The sequence below is a fragment of the Rhinatrema bivittatum genome, chromosome 1 (assembly GCF_901001135.1).
Source record: "Rhinatrema bivittatum chromosome 1, aRhiBiv1.1, whole genome shotgun sequence".
Classification (NCBI taxonomy): domain Eukaryota; kingdom Metazoa; phylum Chordata; class Amphibia; order Gymnophiona; family Rhinatrematidae; genus Rhinatrema; species Rhinatrema bivittatum.
This window is the reverse complement of record NC_042615.1, coordinates 281,453,400-281,470,455: the sequence shown is the minus strand read 5'-3', so window position 1 is coordinate 281,470,455 and position 17,056 is coordinate 281,453,400. Positions and strand designations below refer to the sequence as shown.

The window sequence follows — 17,056 nt, the reverse complement described above, 5'->3', positions numbered from 1 at the left end:
GTGTTGCAAACTGTTGCGGACTGGACAGTGGACCCTTGGGCCGACCTGGTGGAGGAAGATGGTTGGAAGAGAGAGCTCCGTGGAGATGGGCCAGGCCGGGAGGCAGTACTAAGATGAACACAGGAACAGAATCTTCACCCTGGAGATCCGAGATCCCCCCAGGAGGAGCCAGTAAGGACCCGGACTGCTGGGACTTAGAAGGCAGTAGCGAATCCTGAAGAAAAAATGGAATCTTCACCCTGGAAATCCAAGATCCCCCCAGGAGGAGCCCTTGAGGATCTGGACCACTGGGACTTAGGCGGCAGCAGCGAGACCAAAGCGAGGACGGAGCAGAAGTCGAGACAGGTGACAGACACGGAGTATAAGAGGTGAACCGGGATCAGGAACCAAGGAGACAAACCGAGAAGAATCCGGAAGATGAGCAGGATCAGGAACACAGCAGGACCAGGATCAGGAACACAGCAGGACCAGGATCAGAAACACAGCAAGTGGTGCCTCCAAGGAGAGAACCTCATTGCTAGGCAACCTCCTTAGCCAGACGCCAGGCTTAAATACCTTGCCAGCGTCTGACATCATCAAGGAGGTGGGCCGGAACTTCCTGCAGTTGAATCTTTAAAATAGTCTCCCTCGTGCGAGAGAGGAAGGTAAGGACCCGGTCGCGAGTCTAGCGACCAGGACCGCAACAGTATCCACCCTCTTGTACCCCCTCTTCAAGGGACCCGGTTTACCAGGATGGTCTTGATGGAACTGTTGCAGGAGAGGTTTGTCCAGGATGTTGCGAGCAGGTTCCCAGGTGTTCTCCTCCTCACCGCAGCCCTCCCAAGCCAACAGGTACTCCCAGCGGCGGTGGAGGAATCGGACATCAAGGACCTCCTGAACCTGGTATGTGGGATCAGCAGCAGCGGGGGTATCCGCAGGGTCTGGAGGTCTTCGATGAAACCTAGAAGAACAACTGGTTTGAGAAGAGAGACATGAAATACATTGTGAATACATAAGGAAGTGGGCAACCGTAAGCAATAGGAAACCATTCCAACTCTCTCAGCAATTCGGAATGGACTGCAGAACTTAGGAGCCAATTTCTTCGAAGGCAATCTAAGGTGAATGTTCTTTCTGCTTAACCAAACTTTGTCTCCTAGAAGAAACACTGGTGCAGGTCGACGATGCCGATCGGCATGCCTCTTGGCAGAGCTTTCTGATGCAGTTAATCTGGTTTGGATGGAATTCCAGAGATTATGCAATTGCTGAGCAGAGACCTGGGCTGCCGGTGACGGAACAGTCAGAGGCAGGGGTAGCGGTGGTTTAAGTTGCTTACCATACACAATTTGAAAGGGTGACTTCCCCATGGCTGAGTGAATCTGAGTATTGTAAGAGAATTCGGCCGGCCCATAGTAGTAACTCTACCCAGTTGTCTTGTCTCTCATTGGTAAAGGCGCGAAGAAATGTTTTTAAGGAACGGTCCATGCACTCAGTCTGGCCGTTACTCTGGGGATGAAAGGCAGTAGAGAAACTGAGTTGAACCCCAAACTTCTTGCACAGGGCTTTCCAATAACGGGCCGTAAACTGGGGGCCCCGGTCAGAAACAATGTCCTGTGGAAGTCCATGAATCCGGAAGATGTGCTGAGTGAAAAGCAGAGCTAACTCTGGTGCAGATGGCAATTTGGCCAATGGAACAAAATGGGCCATCTTGGAAAAGCGATCCACCGTTATCCAAACAACTGACTTCCCGTTCGACAAAGGTAGATCCACATTGAAGTCCGTGGCAATATGAGTCCATGGTTCCATGGGAACAGGCAGTGGTTGCAGCAACCCCTAAGGTTGGCCAATACGAGGCTTTTGTCTAGCGCAAGTGGGGCAGGAACTTACGTAGCTTCGAACGTCAGTTCTCACATTTGGCCACCAATAATAACGGTTTAGCAAGTCTAACGTTCTTTCTCGGCCAGCATGACCACCAGAAAGGGAGTCATGGGCCCACCTTAATACCTCCTTTCGGAGATGCTTTGGGACTACCGTCCTTCCTAGTGGGCTTACTGTCACTGCCGCTATGTTGATTCTTGCTGGATCCAAGATGCACTGGGGAAGCTCTCCCTCTTCTTCTAGTTCCATAGTTCATGACAAGGCGTCCGCACGAGTATTCTTGGCCGCTGGACGATACCGAAGTGTAAACTCAAAGCAATTGAAGAAGAGGGACCACCGGGCTTGTCTAGGGTTTAACCGCTGGGCTTGGCACAAGAATTCTAAATTCTTATGATCGGTGTATATCGTAATCGGGTGTGCTGCACCCTCCAGCCATTGCCTCCATTCTTCAAATGCTAACTTGATTGCTAGGAGTTCCTTGTCTCCTATACTGTAGTTACACTCGGCTGCTGAAAACTTTTTGGAAAAGTAAGAACATGGAAGTAGTTTACCTGAGCAAGAATGTTGACTTAAGATTGCCCCTTCTGCAATGCTGGAGGCATCCACTTCTACAACGAAAGGACGATGCAGATCTGAATGATATAAAAAAGTGTCCAACAAGAATGCTTGTTTCAGATCCTCAAAAGCTTGACAGGCTGCTTTGGGCCAAACTTTAGCATCTGCCCCCTTTTTGGTTAGCGCAGTAAGAGGTGCGACTCTGAGGGAATAATTAGGAATAAACTGTCTGTAGAAGTTTGCAAATCCAAGAAAATGTTGTAACGCCTTCACCCCCTAGGGCGAGGCCAGTCCTTTATAGCGGACACCTTCTCCGGGTCCATGTGGAACTCGGTAGATAAAACGATATATCCCAGGAAGGAGAGTGACTCACATTCAAACATACACTTTTCTAGTTTCGCATACAATTGATTGTCTTTGAGAACTTGCAGTACTTGTTTAACGTGTTGACGATGGGACTTCAGATCTGGTGAATAAATCAAAACATCATCAAGATATACTATTACATAGGAGTGTAGCATTTCACGCAACACCTCATTCATGAGGTTTTGGAAGACTGCCGGAGCGTTACATAGGCCAAAGGGCATCACTAAATATTCGTAATGCCCATCTCTCATGTTGAAGGCAGTCTTCCATTCGTCCCTGGGGAGGATTCGAACTAGGTTGTAGGCCCCTCGTAGATCAAGTTTGGTAAAAACCTTGGCCCCTTGCAATCTGTCCAGAAGTTCTGGGATTAATGGCAGCGGGTACCGATCTCGCTTGGTTATGGCATTAAGACCCCTGTAATCAATGCAAGGTCTGAGCGAGCCATCTTTCTTTCCCACCAGCTGGAGATCGAGAGGTCTGATAAAACCTTTAGCGAGATTCTCAGAGATGTACTCAGACATAGCGCGTGTCTCTGGCAAGGATAGAGGGTATACCCTCCCACGCGGTGGAATGGTTCCCGGTAAAAGGTCTATTGTGCAATCAAAGGGGCGGCGCTGAGGCAAAATATCCGCTTTCTTCTTGAAGAAGACTTCTGCAAATTCAGAGTAAGATGCAGGTGGCAATACGGAAGTAGTCAACAAGGACACAGACGGTGGACCCGGAACCTGGAGACAGTGTTCAAAACAAAAGGGACTCCAACGGACGATTTCTAACGAGTCCCAATGGATCATGGGCGAATGGCATTGTAGCCTTGGTAATCCCAATACTACCGGGTGAACCGCTTTCTCCAGGATCAAAAAGGAAATTTCCTCAGAAATTAGCACTCCGGTCCGGAGATTAAGCGGAGCCGTGGAGTTAGAAATACTACCAGGCAACACTGTCCCTTGGATAGACGTAATCCTAAGAGGAGGAGTCCAAGGACGAGTAAATAATTGAAGTTGCTGTACCAAATCGGAAAGAATAAAATTCCCACCTGCTCCGGAGTCAATAAAGGCGAGTTTGTTGAAAGACCCTCCAGGATATTCTAGTGACACTGGTACAGTACATTGAGGAGCAGCATTAGCACAGCTTAGAAGTAGCTCCTCAGTTTTGCCTAGGCCTTGGTGTTTCCTGGACGCTATTTGCATTGGGCTAGGAAGTGACCCTTGCTGCCACAGTATAAACATAGGCCCAAGGCCCGACGCCTTCGCCTTTCCTCCACAGTTAAAGGCGTGCAACCCAACAGCATAAGTTCCTCTGTAGAAGAGTCAGAGTGTGTCGCCCCAGGACTTGACGAGGTTGTCAAGGATCTAGTGAAGACAGGTGCCAAGGATATGGATCGACGTGGCAAACGTCCCTCCCTTAATCTTTGCTGAATTCGACGGTCGATCCGGCCAGCAAGGTCAATTACTCCATTGAGGTCATCCGGAATGTCCCTAGCCGCCAACTCGTCCTTAATGCGCGGTGACAGACCCTCCAGAAAAACTCCCCGGAGACTGTCTTCACGCCACCCTACCTCCACAGCGAGGGTGCGAAATTCAATTGCATAGTCTGACAGGGAGCGAGCTCCCTGTCTCAGCTGTAATAATTCTGATGTAGAAGTGGGCAAGCGTGCGGGGTCATCAAATGCTTGCTTGAAATTAAGGACGAACTGCTGCAGATTACTTAAGGGATCCTGGCGCTCCCACATTGGTGATGCCCAGCTTAATGCCTTCCCTTCCAAAAGTGATAAGATATAGGCTATTTTCACAGAGTCCGAGGGGAACTGACCAGGGAGTAGAGAGAACCTGATGTAGCACTGGTTCAAAGATCCCTGGCAGCCTTTGGCCTCTCCTGCCTGCCGTGAGGGCGCGGGCAATTGAGTGGGAGCAGTAATGTTCACAGTAGGAGCCGGAGGCAGTAATGGTGGTGGCTCTAGCGGAGAGGTATCCAGGCGATTCGCCAGCCTCTCAACGGTGGCAGCCAGAACGTCGAAACAATGTTGCTGCTGATGCAAGCATTGGACCATTCCCGGAATGGCTTGCAGACGAGAGATATCCGCCGGGTCCATGACCTAGGAAACTGTTGCAAACTGTTGCGGACTGGACAGTGGACCCTTGGGTCGATCTGGTGGAGGAAGATGGTTGGAAGAGAGAGTTCCATGGAGATGGGCCAGGCCGGGAGGTGGTACTAAGATGAATGCAGGAACACAATCTTCACCCTGGAGATACGAGATCCCCCCGGGAGGAGCCAGTAAGGACCCGGACCGCTGGGACTTAGAAGGCAGTAGCGAATCCTGAAGAGAAGATGGAATCTTCACCCTGGAGATCTGAGATCTCCCCAGGAGGAGCCCTTGAGGATTCGGACCGCTGGGACTTAGGCGGCAGCAGTGAGACCAAAGCGAGGGCGGAGCAGAAGTTGAGACAGGTGACAGACACAGAGTATCAGAGGTGAACCGGGATCAGGAACCAAGGAGACAAACCGAGAAGAATCCGGAAGATGAGCAGGATCAGGAACACAGCAGGACCAGGATCAGGAACACATCAGGATCAGAAACACAGCAGGACTAGATCAGAAACACAGTAACTGGTGCCTCCAAGGAGAGAACCTCATTGCTAGGCAACCTCCTTAGCCAGACGCCAGGCTTAAATACCTTGCCGGCATCTGACATCATCAAGGAGGTGGGCCGGAACTTCCTGCAGTTGAATCTTTAAAACAGTCTCCCTCGCGCGAGAGAGGAAGGTAAGGACCCAGTTGCGAGTCTAGCAACCGGGACCGCAACAGTATGACCATGTTTACAAAAGAGAGAGAGAGAACCAACATAATGTCACCACTCTAGATAAGTATTTATATCTCTGTGGGAGGCCCACCTAGTACCTCAAGGTGAGGTTTAGGTATTAGTGTAGGGGTTAGGGGCCACTTTGACATTCAATGTGAGATGTACAAACAGAACAGTGCTCTCTTGTGAAGATTTGATGACCTTCAGAGTGAAGAAACTCACCCAAAGATGAGATTTGTGCAATGTTCTCTCAACCTAGCTTGATGGACTCTCTACCTGGGTAACATCAAGCTAGGTTGAGAGAACATTGCACAAGTCTCATCTTTGGGTGAGTTTCCTCACTCCGAGGGTCATCAAATGTTTACAAGAGAGCAATGTTCTGTAAAAAGGGTTGGTGAACCTTTGTGACAACCGGAGAACTACATGAAGCTGGTGAAGAATAGGGTTGGTGAACCTAGAATGAAATAAGTTGCTAAATTTATGGCTTTAAGAGAATAGGTGGTGAAGATTGGTGTATTTGTTGATAAGTGAAGTTGGAGATTCCCTATATATGTGAGAAGAAAGGATAATACAAATGTTTTGAACCCCTGACGAAACCTTTGGGTGAAACAAGAGCTTCTTGTCGGGAGTATAGGAAGGAGTACAAGAGTACGTTGAATCAACAACATCGGGAGTATAAAATAAATTATAGGAGGGTTTTTTAAATTAATAAAACTTTGTATTGGGGAGCTTTTGGAATGAATATAAGGGAAAGTTTTAGCAATAATTAACAAATAGTCAGGAACAAAGAGTAACATATAAAGTGATCTCTTTAATTATATAGTTGGTAATTCAAGTGCAATATTGATAAATATAACAAAGAATTTTTTGTATTTTAATTGATGTACAATATTTGTTGTTATATGTATTAACATTGTTGGTATGAATGTGGAGGATGAATGGTTGAGATATATAATATGGTGTAATGTATGTTAAACAATATTAATGTTTTTAATTTCTGTCATAAATAAATTTTGAAGATATAATACGGGTATGTTTTTGATATTATCTATGTAATGAGATAATACCTGTTTAATTTACCCTTACATGTATGGATGACAAAGTTAGCCAGATAAGTTTATCTGGCTAACTTTAGGACTGCTGTCTGACAGTCCTAAAATTATCTAGCTGCATTAGCTGGATACTGCTGAAAATTGTTTTTTTATCCTGTTAATTTTGACAGATAAATGGCCCTGCCTCAACCCTTACTTATCCGGCTAACTTTTTAGCAGAATATAAAATTAGCTTGTTAAGTCTAGGGCATTCAGACCAGTAGGATTTAAAAATCTCATGGTTTGTCCAGGGATAGTAGGTTGCCCATACGGTACAGAGATCTCGTGAGGTGGGCAGCTATGCTGGGAAAGGTTTGTTGGTCAGCATTTGAGGTGTTGTTGTTTCAACTAGCCTTTTCATGGGCGTTTTTCGGGGCGATGAGAGTGAGCGAGTTGGTGGTGGCGTCCAGGAATAGCGAAGATGGTAGAGGTCTGCTATGGAACTGCGTGAGGATAGGCGATAATGCGGTACAGCTGTTTCTGATCCGGTCAAAGACGGATCAGAGTGGACATGGATTTACCATCACGTTGTTACCGGCAGAATGCTCGTGGGTGTGTCCAGTCAGGGTGGCTCAGGCCTATATGAGGGTGCAGCCACAAGTTTTCAGTGCGTTTTTAGTTCATGAGGATGGGTCGGCGTTAATGAAGTATCAGTTTTCGGCGGTGCTGCGGAAGGTGGCTGAGTTGGAGAGTAGGGATGCTAGACAGTTCAATTCGCATTCCTTCAGGATTGGGGCTGCGACGTCGGCAGCGGAAGCGGGGTTGGGCGGTGGAAGCATTCAGAGGATAGGTAGATGGAAGTCAAGAGTTTTTAAGAGATACATCCGTTCGGGGGATGGAGAATAAAAAAAAAAAAAAAAGACTGGGGGGGAACGGAAGAGATTAAAGGAGGTTGGGAAGGGTGGAGGGGATGTTTAATGTGATGTGTTTTCTCATTTCAGAGCTAGTTGGGTTGCGGAGAGGGTCTGGATGTGCCTGGATTGTGGGCCATTCTTACATTCACAGAGCGCAGAGGAGAGCATTGAGGCACCCATATGGTGAAGACCTGGAAATGGAGAGACTGGGATGGCAACTGGCTTGGTTTAGTCGAAGGGGAATGTTATGGGACGAGTTGTTGCCTTTCCTGCAAGAACGAATAGAGATGTGGGGAGTTCCGAATGTATTATTAATTCATTTGGGGGGCAATGACGTGGGGGGGATTCCCTGTCACAGGTTGTTGACCAATATGAAGAAGGACATAGCGCAGATCATGATCAGGTGGCCAAGCATATGGGTGGGATGGTCTGACATCATTATACGGCTCAGAAACAAATCAGAAACCTTGTGGCAAGTTGGTGTGAAGAAGGTGAACAGGCAGTTAGGAAAATGGATGGGTTGGGAAGGAGGTTTCTGGGTTCGGCACCAGTGGGCGTGGGGAGTGGAGCCGGGGTTGTTTAGCGGGGACGGGGTTCATCTGTCGGAGGTGGGAATGGACTTATTTAACAATAGCCTGCAGGAGGGTTTAGAAAAGGTAATTGCTAGTGGGAAATAGAGCCGCAGTTGGGGGGGGTACAAGCCGGAAAGGGCTTGTCCTGTGGCGGAACACCCGAGCCTGGTTGGATGTATTGGGAGGAGGGGGAGTTGGAGGGGGTGGAGGAGGAGGACCCTGTGTAGCTGGAGGGGCTGCTGCATGGGAAGACCTGAGAACCAGGGAGTACCGGTTCTAGGTGGAGCTTGCTCTCGTGGGGAGAGGCGGAGCGAGCAGAAGTGGGGGTGGGTCATCTCCACCATTAGGATCAAGGTGGTGGAGGAGAAGGGGGGAGGAAAAAGGGGGGGATAGTTATAGGATGACACGTTTGCTAACTGTTTGATGATATGAAGGCTCGGGTGAGGGGAATAATAAACTGCGGCCTATTTAACACCATTGCGGTGTCTGAGTGTTTATTGGGAGGGGGATGCAAGGTGAGAACGAGCCCAAGTCTTTTCTCCCTGTGTTATGTGAAATACATACACATCCTGCTGAGGGTTCTGCATGGGAGCTGCAAGCCAGGAGGCACCGGAAGCACCAGTGACCCTTTGTGCTGGATGTAGTATGTTCAAATCCCCTAAGAAACAGACCCAGTGGATGCTGGAATGTGACGCAGCAAGCCAGCTGACTAGCCATAAATTCCTGGAAGGAATAGGCTGTTTGCCTTGAGTTATCTGAGGATCTAGGGAGCTAAAACAGAATCCTGAGCTTGGAGCAGGCTCAGAGACACTGTAAGCATTTTACAATCTTGGATGACCTTCTTTGGTTGATCACAGAGCAAAACTTATTACAGATTAGGTATTCTCCACAGAGAGGGAATGAAATGGGAGGCGAAAGTGAAAGAGATGATAGTCAAGAAATAGTGTTGGGAGAACTAGAAGCAGACAGGAAGAGAATAAAGAGAGGACAAAATATGTGCTGTGCTACTGAGGAACTGATTTGGAAGCAAATAGTTCTAAAGCCTGTTTGCAGTCACTGTCACAGCCACTGTATCCCTTGCTTGTCACTGCAGATTCATGCTGCTGCATGCTGCTTGTGTCGTGCTTCACTCTCTGCTTCCCTAATAGGAAATGAACTAATTATATGTGACTAGCTGTTAAGTCAGTAACAATGGGCTACATTAAAAAAAAAAATTTCGGTCCATTTCCTTCTCCCTCCCCCCTCCCCCTCATTCTCCCCTCCCCCTCTATTCTCCCTCCCACCTCCCCCCTCTAGTCTCCCTCCCTCTCTCCTCCCCCCTCCCCTCAGTTACTCCCTCCTCCCCTCAGTCACTCCCTCCCCTCTCCCCCTCCCCTCAGTCACCCCTCCTCCCCTCAGTCACTCCCTCCCCTCTCCCCCCCTCAGTCACTCCCTCCTCCCTCCCCCCTCCTCTCTCCCTCCCCCCTCAGTCACTCCCTCCTCCCTCCCCCCTCAGTCACTCCCCCCTCCTTCCCCTCAGTCACTCCCCCTCTCTCAGCTCATTCACAACCCCTTCGGATGGCACAAATGGAAGATCTCTGGGGAAGGTCCGTCCCTCCCTCGCGCGCGCCGCTACTGCTCCTCACCGCCGCCGCTACCGCTCCTCGCCGCCATGTTTTCAAAGAGTTGACACCCTGCTCTGACCGACGTGTTCGCCCGCACATGCGCAGTAGAGCTGCTCTCTACTGCGCATTTGCAGCACGTCAGTCAAGCCTCATTTATCTAATAGATTCCTTGCTGTGTTATATGTGATTCCTTGCTGTGGAGAGGTACAGCTGGGAATCCATGGGTGAGTGTCCAGGCCAGTGTAGCTATGCTACAGAGATGATGAGCTCAGGTCCCAGAGGGGAGGATACCTGCTGCAGCTCTATACTGACAAAAGTGGTGCTCAGAGGCTCAGTCTCAGAGGAGACCTGCTCTAGGCAAGGGGACTTGTATCACCTGAGCAGGTGTCCTGAGAGAAGAGGAAAAAAAAAAAGGCCAACGAACAGAGGTAGTGGGGGAGCAACGCAAAGTGTGATAGGGCCGGATAATTCTTTTGTACCTGAATGGCAATGTGAGAGTCATCTCCGGGTAAGAACCCGCTGCCTCCTTCTTTCCTCCATCTCAGGAATGCTACTGGGTACGAGGAGACTTCACAGCCAAAAATGATGTCGTGTCCTTCCAGGGTTACGATATCCTGAGGTGGCGAGACAATGACAGGAGCTGCGAAACACACAACAGAAGAGAGCTCGATGCCAGCATCTTCTGGCAGAGGTGCACCTCCCTGACCCCTCGCCTTCCTGCTCCCCACCACCAACACCACCACCACCGCTTTCTCCTGGTGCGCACAGTCTCAGCACTTCACTGGCGTGAAACCCCTCCCCATTTCAAGAGTGAGAGAAAACAAATGCAGCATGCTACGAGAGCACAGGATTCACATCATTACATAACCAATCAAAATAATATAGAAATTCACTTTTAGCAAATTACTCTTTAGTTTTAACGAAACTTAAATTCTATAAATTATGTTTGAAAACCTGGTAGGGGTACAAGTGTTTTTCTATTTTTTTTTTCAAAAGAACAAAATAATGAAGATGGGTCTATTGCCCTGGAGGAGAGAATAACTCTCCTGTGCTGTTTCTGATTTGTCTGGAATATTGTGAGAAAGCTATGTCCTTGATTGATTTATATTCTTCTTTTTAAATGCTTTCAAAGAAGATTACGTGCAGGTGCTACAGGCATTTTCCTGTCCCCATAATCTAAGTTTTTTTTGTGCCGAAGGCAGTGGAGGGTGAAGTGACTTGCTCAAGGTCTGAAGGAGCAGCAGGGGTATTTGTATCCTGGTTTCCCTATTTAGTAGCCCACTGCAGTTTGGACTGTACTGTATCGGCCTGCTATTTAGTAGCCCACTGCAGTAACCACTAGACTATTCCTCCACCCCAAAATCAGTACCAGAACCCAAAAGTAACCTCATCTGGAGACTCTACGCTGAGGGAAGGAGGAATAAGCACATAAAAACACAGAAACATGATGGCAGAGGAAGACCATGCAGGCTATCTAGTCTGCCCATTCACATCAACTGCTCAGCTCTACAATCCCTACGACTCCTTCAGAGGCTAGGAGTGTGCAAGCCAAAAAAATGTCGTTTTGTTTCGCTGAGGGGAGATTGAAGGGAAGCAATGTTGCAGATGGCGTCACGGCGGCATACCTGCCTCTTCGGAGGCCGTCGGCATCCTGCGGTGAGTGCTACCAGTTGCAGGATGACCCCCGTGACTGGCAAATGTTACACTGAGAATATTGCTTCTACAGCATTTTCAGCCTGGGAGAGTGGAAGACTTGCTCTGGGAATTATGCCCAGGTCTGTTTGCATGAGCTACCAGGCCAGCCCTAGCTTTTTGTTGTTCTAAAACCATCCTTTACAAATCCTGTCATAAAGGTACAGATAATGAGTGCAGATAAAAACCCTCACATCCATCTTCTCTGTCCATTCTGCTTTCCCGCTGCAATACTGCAGACACTTGACTCAAGTTTTATCCGTCTAAACCAGGAGTCAGGCTACTTACTCTAATCTACCATTAGAATTCCTCATTTAGTAGCATAGGCACATCTGGTTTGGGAACTTGGATGCATGTGACAGGGAAGGGCTTATTACTGTTGTTCTTTTTATTACCTGGCACCTTCTACTCAATGTAGGGCTGTCCAACTTCGGGTGCCATGAGCTTTCCTTTACCAGCTGCAGTATTTTCATGTAATTTTGTACACCACTCTGGGCAAGCATTAATTTGGTGAGCAGCATACAATATAAATATCTGCAAATAAATAGATGCTAGGCATTTTTCCCTTACTACATCCCCTTCCCTTCTTAACCTGGCTGTCCCAGTGATGGTCCTTGGCTGTATGCTGAGGCACAGACCATGGTTCCCTTTCATGTAAAGTGGCTCTGCTCTGGCAAGTATATATTGGTGTTGCATGACTGCCAGGCAGCCTCCCTCTCTTGGGACCGTGGATGCTGCTACCACAGCACACCTAGGTCCATCTAGCCCAAGGATCAGAAGCTAAGTTTGGAAATTTATTTAGTGTATTTAGCTCACACCTTTTCACTGTTGCTAAAGACAAGGCACATCCAAGTACAGTAGATATTTTCCCTGTTTCCAAAGGGCTCACAATCTAAGGGGCCGATGCAATACAGTGCGCTCAGCTGAGCGCACTGTTTAACCCGCTGTCGGACGCAGGTTAAATAGGCGTTAATCCACCCCCTAATGCAATGGGGGGATTAGAGCCTATTTAACGCGCGTCCGACGCAGAGTGAATGAGTTAGCGTTCATTAGGGGTGTGCATTCGGATTGACCGCATTAGTAAAACGCAACTCATATTTTTTTTTTACTTAAAAAATTGATTCGACATAAACGATCGGATTTCCCACATATCGAACATAGATATGTTCGATATGTGGGAAATCGCGATTGTTGAGCCAAAATAAAAATATAAACCCCCTCACCCTCCTTAATCCCCCCCCCCCGACTTACCACAACTCCCTGGTGATGGAGCGAGGAGTGAGGACGCCATTTCTGCAATCCTTGGCGAGAAGCATGTGACGTCGGCGGCACGTCGAGTGACGCCGGCGTCACGTGATTCCCGGCTCGTTCGCGCCGGACGGCTCGTTCGGCCCAAAAAGAACTTTTGGCCAGCTTGGGGGGGCCTCCTGACCCCCCCAAGCTGGCCAAAAGTTCTTTTTGGGCCGAACGAGCCATCCGGCGCGAACGAGCCGGGAATCACGTGGCGCCGCGTCACTCAGACGCGACGTCACGTGATTCCCGGCAAGTTCGCGCCGGACGGCTCGTTCGGCGCGAACAAGCCGGGAATCACGTGACGCCGACGTCACGTGATTCCCGGCAAGTTCGCGCCGGACGGCTCGTTCGGCCCAAAAAGAACTTTTGGCCAGCTTGAGGGGGTCAGGAGGCCCCCCCAAGCTGGCCAAAAGTTCTTTTTGGGCCGAACGAGCCGTCCGGCGCGAACTTGCCGGGAATCACGTGACGTCGCGTCTGAGTGACGCGGCGCCACGTGATTCCCGGCTCGTTCGCGCCGGACGGCTCGTTCGGCCCAAAAAGAACTTTTGGCCAGCTTGGGGGGGTCAGGAGGCCCCCTCAAGCTGGCCAAAAGTTCTTTTTGGGCCGAACGAGCCGTCCGGCGCGAACGAGCCGGGAATCACGTGACGCCGCGTCACTCGACGTGCCACCGACGTCACATGCTTCTCGCCAAGGATTGCAGAAATGACGTCCTCACTCCTCGCTCGATCACCAGGGAGTTGTGGTAAGTCTGGGGGGGGGATTAAGGAGGGTGAGGGGGTTTAATTTTTTTTTTGCACATATGTACATATACCCAACTCATTGGATTTTTTTTATGTCCATATTGGCCGCAAGTGGGACCCCCTTTCGGACATAAAAAATATGAACATAAAATTTTGCTCTGCACATCCCTAGCGTTCATCACATGCAAATGCATGTGAATGAGGCTATTACTCATTCACTCCAAAAGAAAAAAAATAAATGTGCGTCTCAGACGCACATTTATCGCTCAGCTATTAACGCCTGCCTGGAGCAGGCGTTAATAGCTGGGCGCACTGAAAAAAAGCACAGAAAAACAGAAAAAACTGCTTTTCTGTACTTTTTTTAAAAGTAAAAAAATAAAGAAAAACAAAATCTCTGCCAGCTGCATTGAAGACCGACGCCGATATGCTCGGCGTCGGTTTTCATAACCGGCCGGCTGCAGTAATGAAAACCGACGCCGACCCTCTAATTTGCGTATTCCATGGCGCCCCCCTTTGCGGGTGCCATGCGTGTGTAAAGAAAGCAGGAGCTGAAAAGTCAGCGCTTGCTTTCCGCGAATAATACTGCATCGGCCTCTAAGTTTGTACCTGAGGCAATGGAGCGTGAAGTGACTTGCCTGCTCTTCTAGCCACTAGAGACTACTCCTAACCACAAGACTATTCCTCTGAGAGTGCTTGTACCTGGAGGGGAGTGAAAGGCTGGGCATCACTTTGGTAAGGAGATTCCTACCTTGCAAATGGATATGGGAACTGCAAAAACCTGTTACAGGCAATCTAGCAGCTGATCACCTTGTCCCCTTCCCCCTGCCCACCTTCTTTCTCTCCCTCCTTCCTCTCCCCCGCTCCCCGTTCTCCCACCCCCACCCAACACACACACACACACACACACATAGTCCCATACTGTTGCAGAGCAAACAGAAAGAGCTAGGAGTTCAGGGGAGGAAATAGCAGTAGAAGAGGTGGGGGAGGGGCATTTGTTCCCTTTGTTGGTTTGATTACACTCTGGCTTTGTGGACGGGATGATAGTTGTGCATCCAAAGGATCTTTTTCAAAAGCAACATTTCTGCATTCTGCACCAACTGTTTAGGTAAAACTAGGAGCTCAAGAATCGTCCATCACCCTTACCTGTGATCAGCAGGGTAGCCATTATCTTAGAAATCTGACAGAGCAAGGAACTTGTGAGGTGCCAGGGAATGGATTGGAATCTGTGGTGGGGGGGGGGGGGGGGGAGAGAAAAGGAGGGGGAAAAATCTGAGGGAAGGGGTAAAGAGGAGCCTGTTAGGAAAGTGTAAGTTAGTGAGGAGAGAGGGAAGGGAAGGTGATGGGGTGGAGGAAGGGAAGGCGATGGGGTGGAAATGTGATAAGAAAGGAGGGACATTGGGGGAAGAGAGGCAGGTGAGAATGTGAGAATGGAGGGAGATGGAGGGGGACAATAATTGAACAAGTGATGGGGTAAAGACAGATAAGAGTGAAAGATACTGCAGCTCAAGATATGTGTAAGGTTAATAGCATGGAGGATGGGAACCGAGAGATTGGAGGTCTGAAAAGATGGAGAGTGTTCTCACTTTTTCTTTACACATCGACCCTCTGAATAAAACCAAGACTAATTCAGCCTGTCAATTAAAATACTGGAAGGCATGACAGCAGGAGGTAGCTTGATGGATTTAAGGAATGGTAATAACTGCATGGGTCATAGACGAATGAGAGTGCAAGATAAGTGGCAGCAAGACACAGAAACACAGAAATATGACAGCAGAAAAAGACCATATGGCCCATCTAGTTTGTCCATCCATCTAATTTATCTAGCCCTTACAATTTCCATCACTCCCTCAGGGATCCCCTGTATTTATCCCATGCTTTCCTGAATTCAGATACTGCTTTTGCCTTCACCACCTCCATGCGTCCACCACCCTCTTTGTAAAGAAATATTTCCTAAGATTACTCCTGCGTCTGCTCCCTTTCACCTTCATCTCATGACCCCTTGTTCTAGATCCTCTGAAACCTTTGAGATATCTCCCATATCTCGCCATTCCTCTAGGGTGTACATGTTTAGATCTTTAAGTCTATCCCCATATGCTTTAGAAAGAAGACCCCTGACCATTTTAGTAGCCACCCTCTGGACCGACTCCATCCTGCTTACATCCTTTTGAAGGTGCGGTCTCCAGAATTGTACACAGTATTCCAAATGAGGTCTCCCCAGGGATCGAAACAGGGGCAATATCACCTCCCTTTTCTGCTGACCATTCCTCTCCCTATGCAGCCAAGCATCTTTCAAGTTTTTACTGTTGCTTTATCCATCTGTTTGGCCACCTTAAGGTCATCAAATACAATTACTCATAGTTCCTGCTCTTCCTTTGTGCTTAGAAGAATTTCACCTCTAATATTATACCTTTTTCTTGGGTTTTTGCAGCCCAAATAGGTTTGAATAAGAGAAGCAGAAATGTGAACATTTTAAAAAATATGGGTTCTATAGCGTTTTTGTTTGTTTTTTTTCAGAAATACAGGGGGAGAAAACAAAATTACATGTCTTAGTTCTTCTCACTTCTGAAATGTTTTTATGGTGAACAAAATGATAACATTTACGCTTAAAATTAAGGTGGGGTTTTGTTTTTTTTGGTCTGACTCACCTTCCTTCAATCCAATCAGAACCTGCCTCCAACCCCACTTAATGCCATTTATGACAAGCAGGGAGTATCAGAAGCTGAGGTGTCATGTGGCCTCTTTCATGGCCATCATGGGTTATTCCCCAATTAAGCCACGATCTCCTGCTTCAATAAGCTGCTCAGCACAGCAACAGACCACAGCTCCCTTCAGAATTCAGCACATGTGCAGCCTGAATCCCACCTGTAGGTGCTGCTGTTCTGCAATGGTTGGCGATGCCCTATTTACTATAACACTCGCCTCGCCCACCACCACCACCTATGCCAGGGGCTGTGAACACTACTTCTGCAGCATCCCCTGCCTCTCCCCAGGAGCACAGAATTAGCTGGAACTTGGGACTCGGCGTGCCTCTGGTCCCCTTTTCAACATAACCAACTCTTTACGAATGCAACACTTTACCTTTATTGCAGGGGCCCATGTGGGCAACGGCAAGGTTCTGCTTCCTCCCACTGCCGGCAGCCTCTCGGAAGTGGCAGCTGTTCCTGTAGGTGTTCCGGTCTGTGCCGCAGAGCGGCTGACGGCTGCTGCAGACGCAGGAGGGCGCTGGGAGCCTGGCAGAGCCTGCGAGCTCCCCCTCAGGCGCCAGGCATTCCATCCCATCTCCACACCGCCCGTACACGTGCCTCCCCTGGGGCAGGTCGCAGGGCTGACCCTCCCCGGCAGCACATGCCCAGCAGCAGCCGCAGCGCCCCCGAACTCTGCCAGCCAGGCAGGAAGGGGGCAAGGGGGGGCACAGCTCCTCCTGGCACAGGGGGCACTTCTCAGTACCCGGCAACTGGTTTTGCCATTCCTGGAGGTGCAGCTTCCTGGGGAAAGAGACTGCGAAAAGAGGAAGAAGCAGCACCAGAAAGAACAGCCAAAGAGATTCCATAGCACTGCTGGAACTATTTCCCTTCTCTCTGGAGAGAAACATTCTCCCGATTGTATATTTTTTGTTTTTCCAGTTGCAAAAATATATT

The 17,056-nt window shown here is 48.8% G+C and overlaps 1 protein-coding gene across 1 annotated transcript in view; it reads right to left on the bottom strand.

The window, feature by feature from the left end:
- Positions 1–17,056, bottom strand: part of LOC115094627 (kazal-type serine protease inhibitor domain-containing protein 1-like) — a 59,220-nt gene that overhangs the window by 18,938 nt on the left and 23,226 nt on the right. The window contains exons 3-4 of the mRNA XM_029607881.1: positions 16,497–16,916; positions 10,173–10,333 (exon numbers count right to left, since the gene is read on the bottom strand). Coding sequence (XP_029463741.1) covers positions 10,173–10,333; positions 16,497–16,916 — 581 coding nt within the window. The remainder of the gene's footprint in view (positions 1–10,172; positions 10,334–16,496; positions 16,917–17,056) is intronic.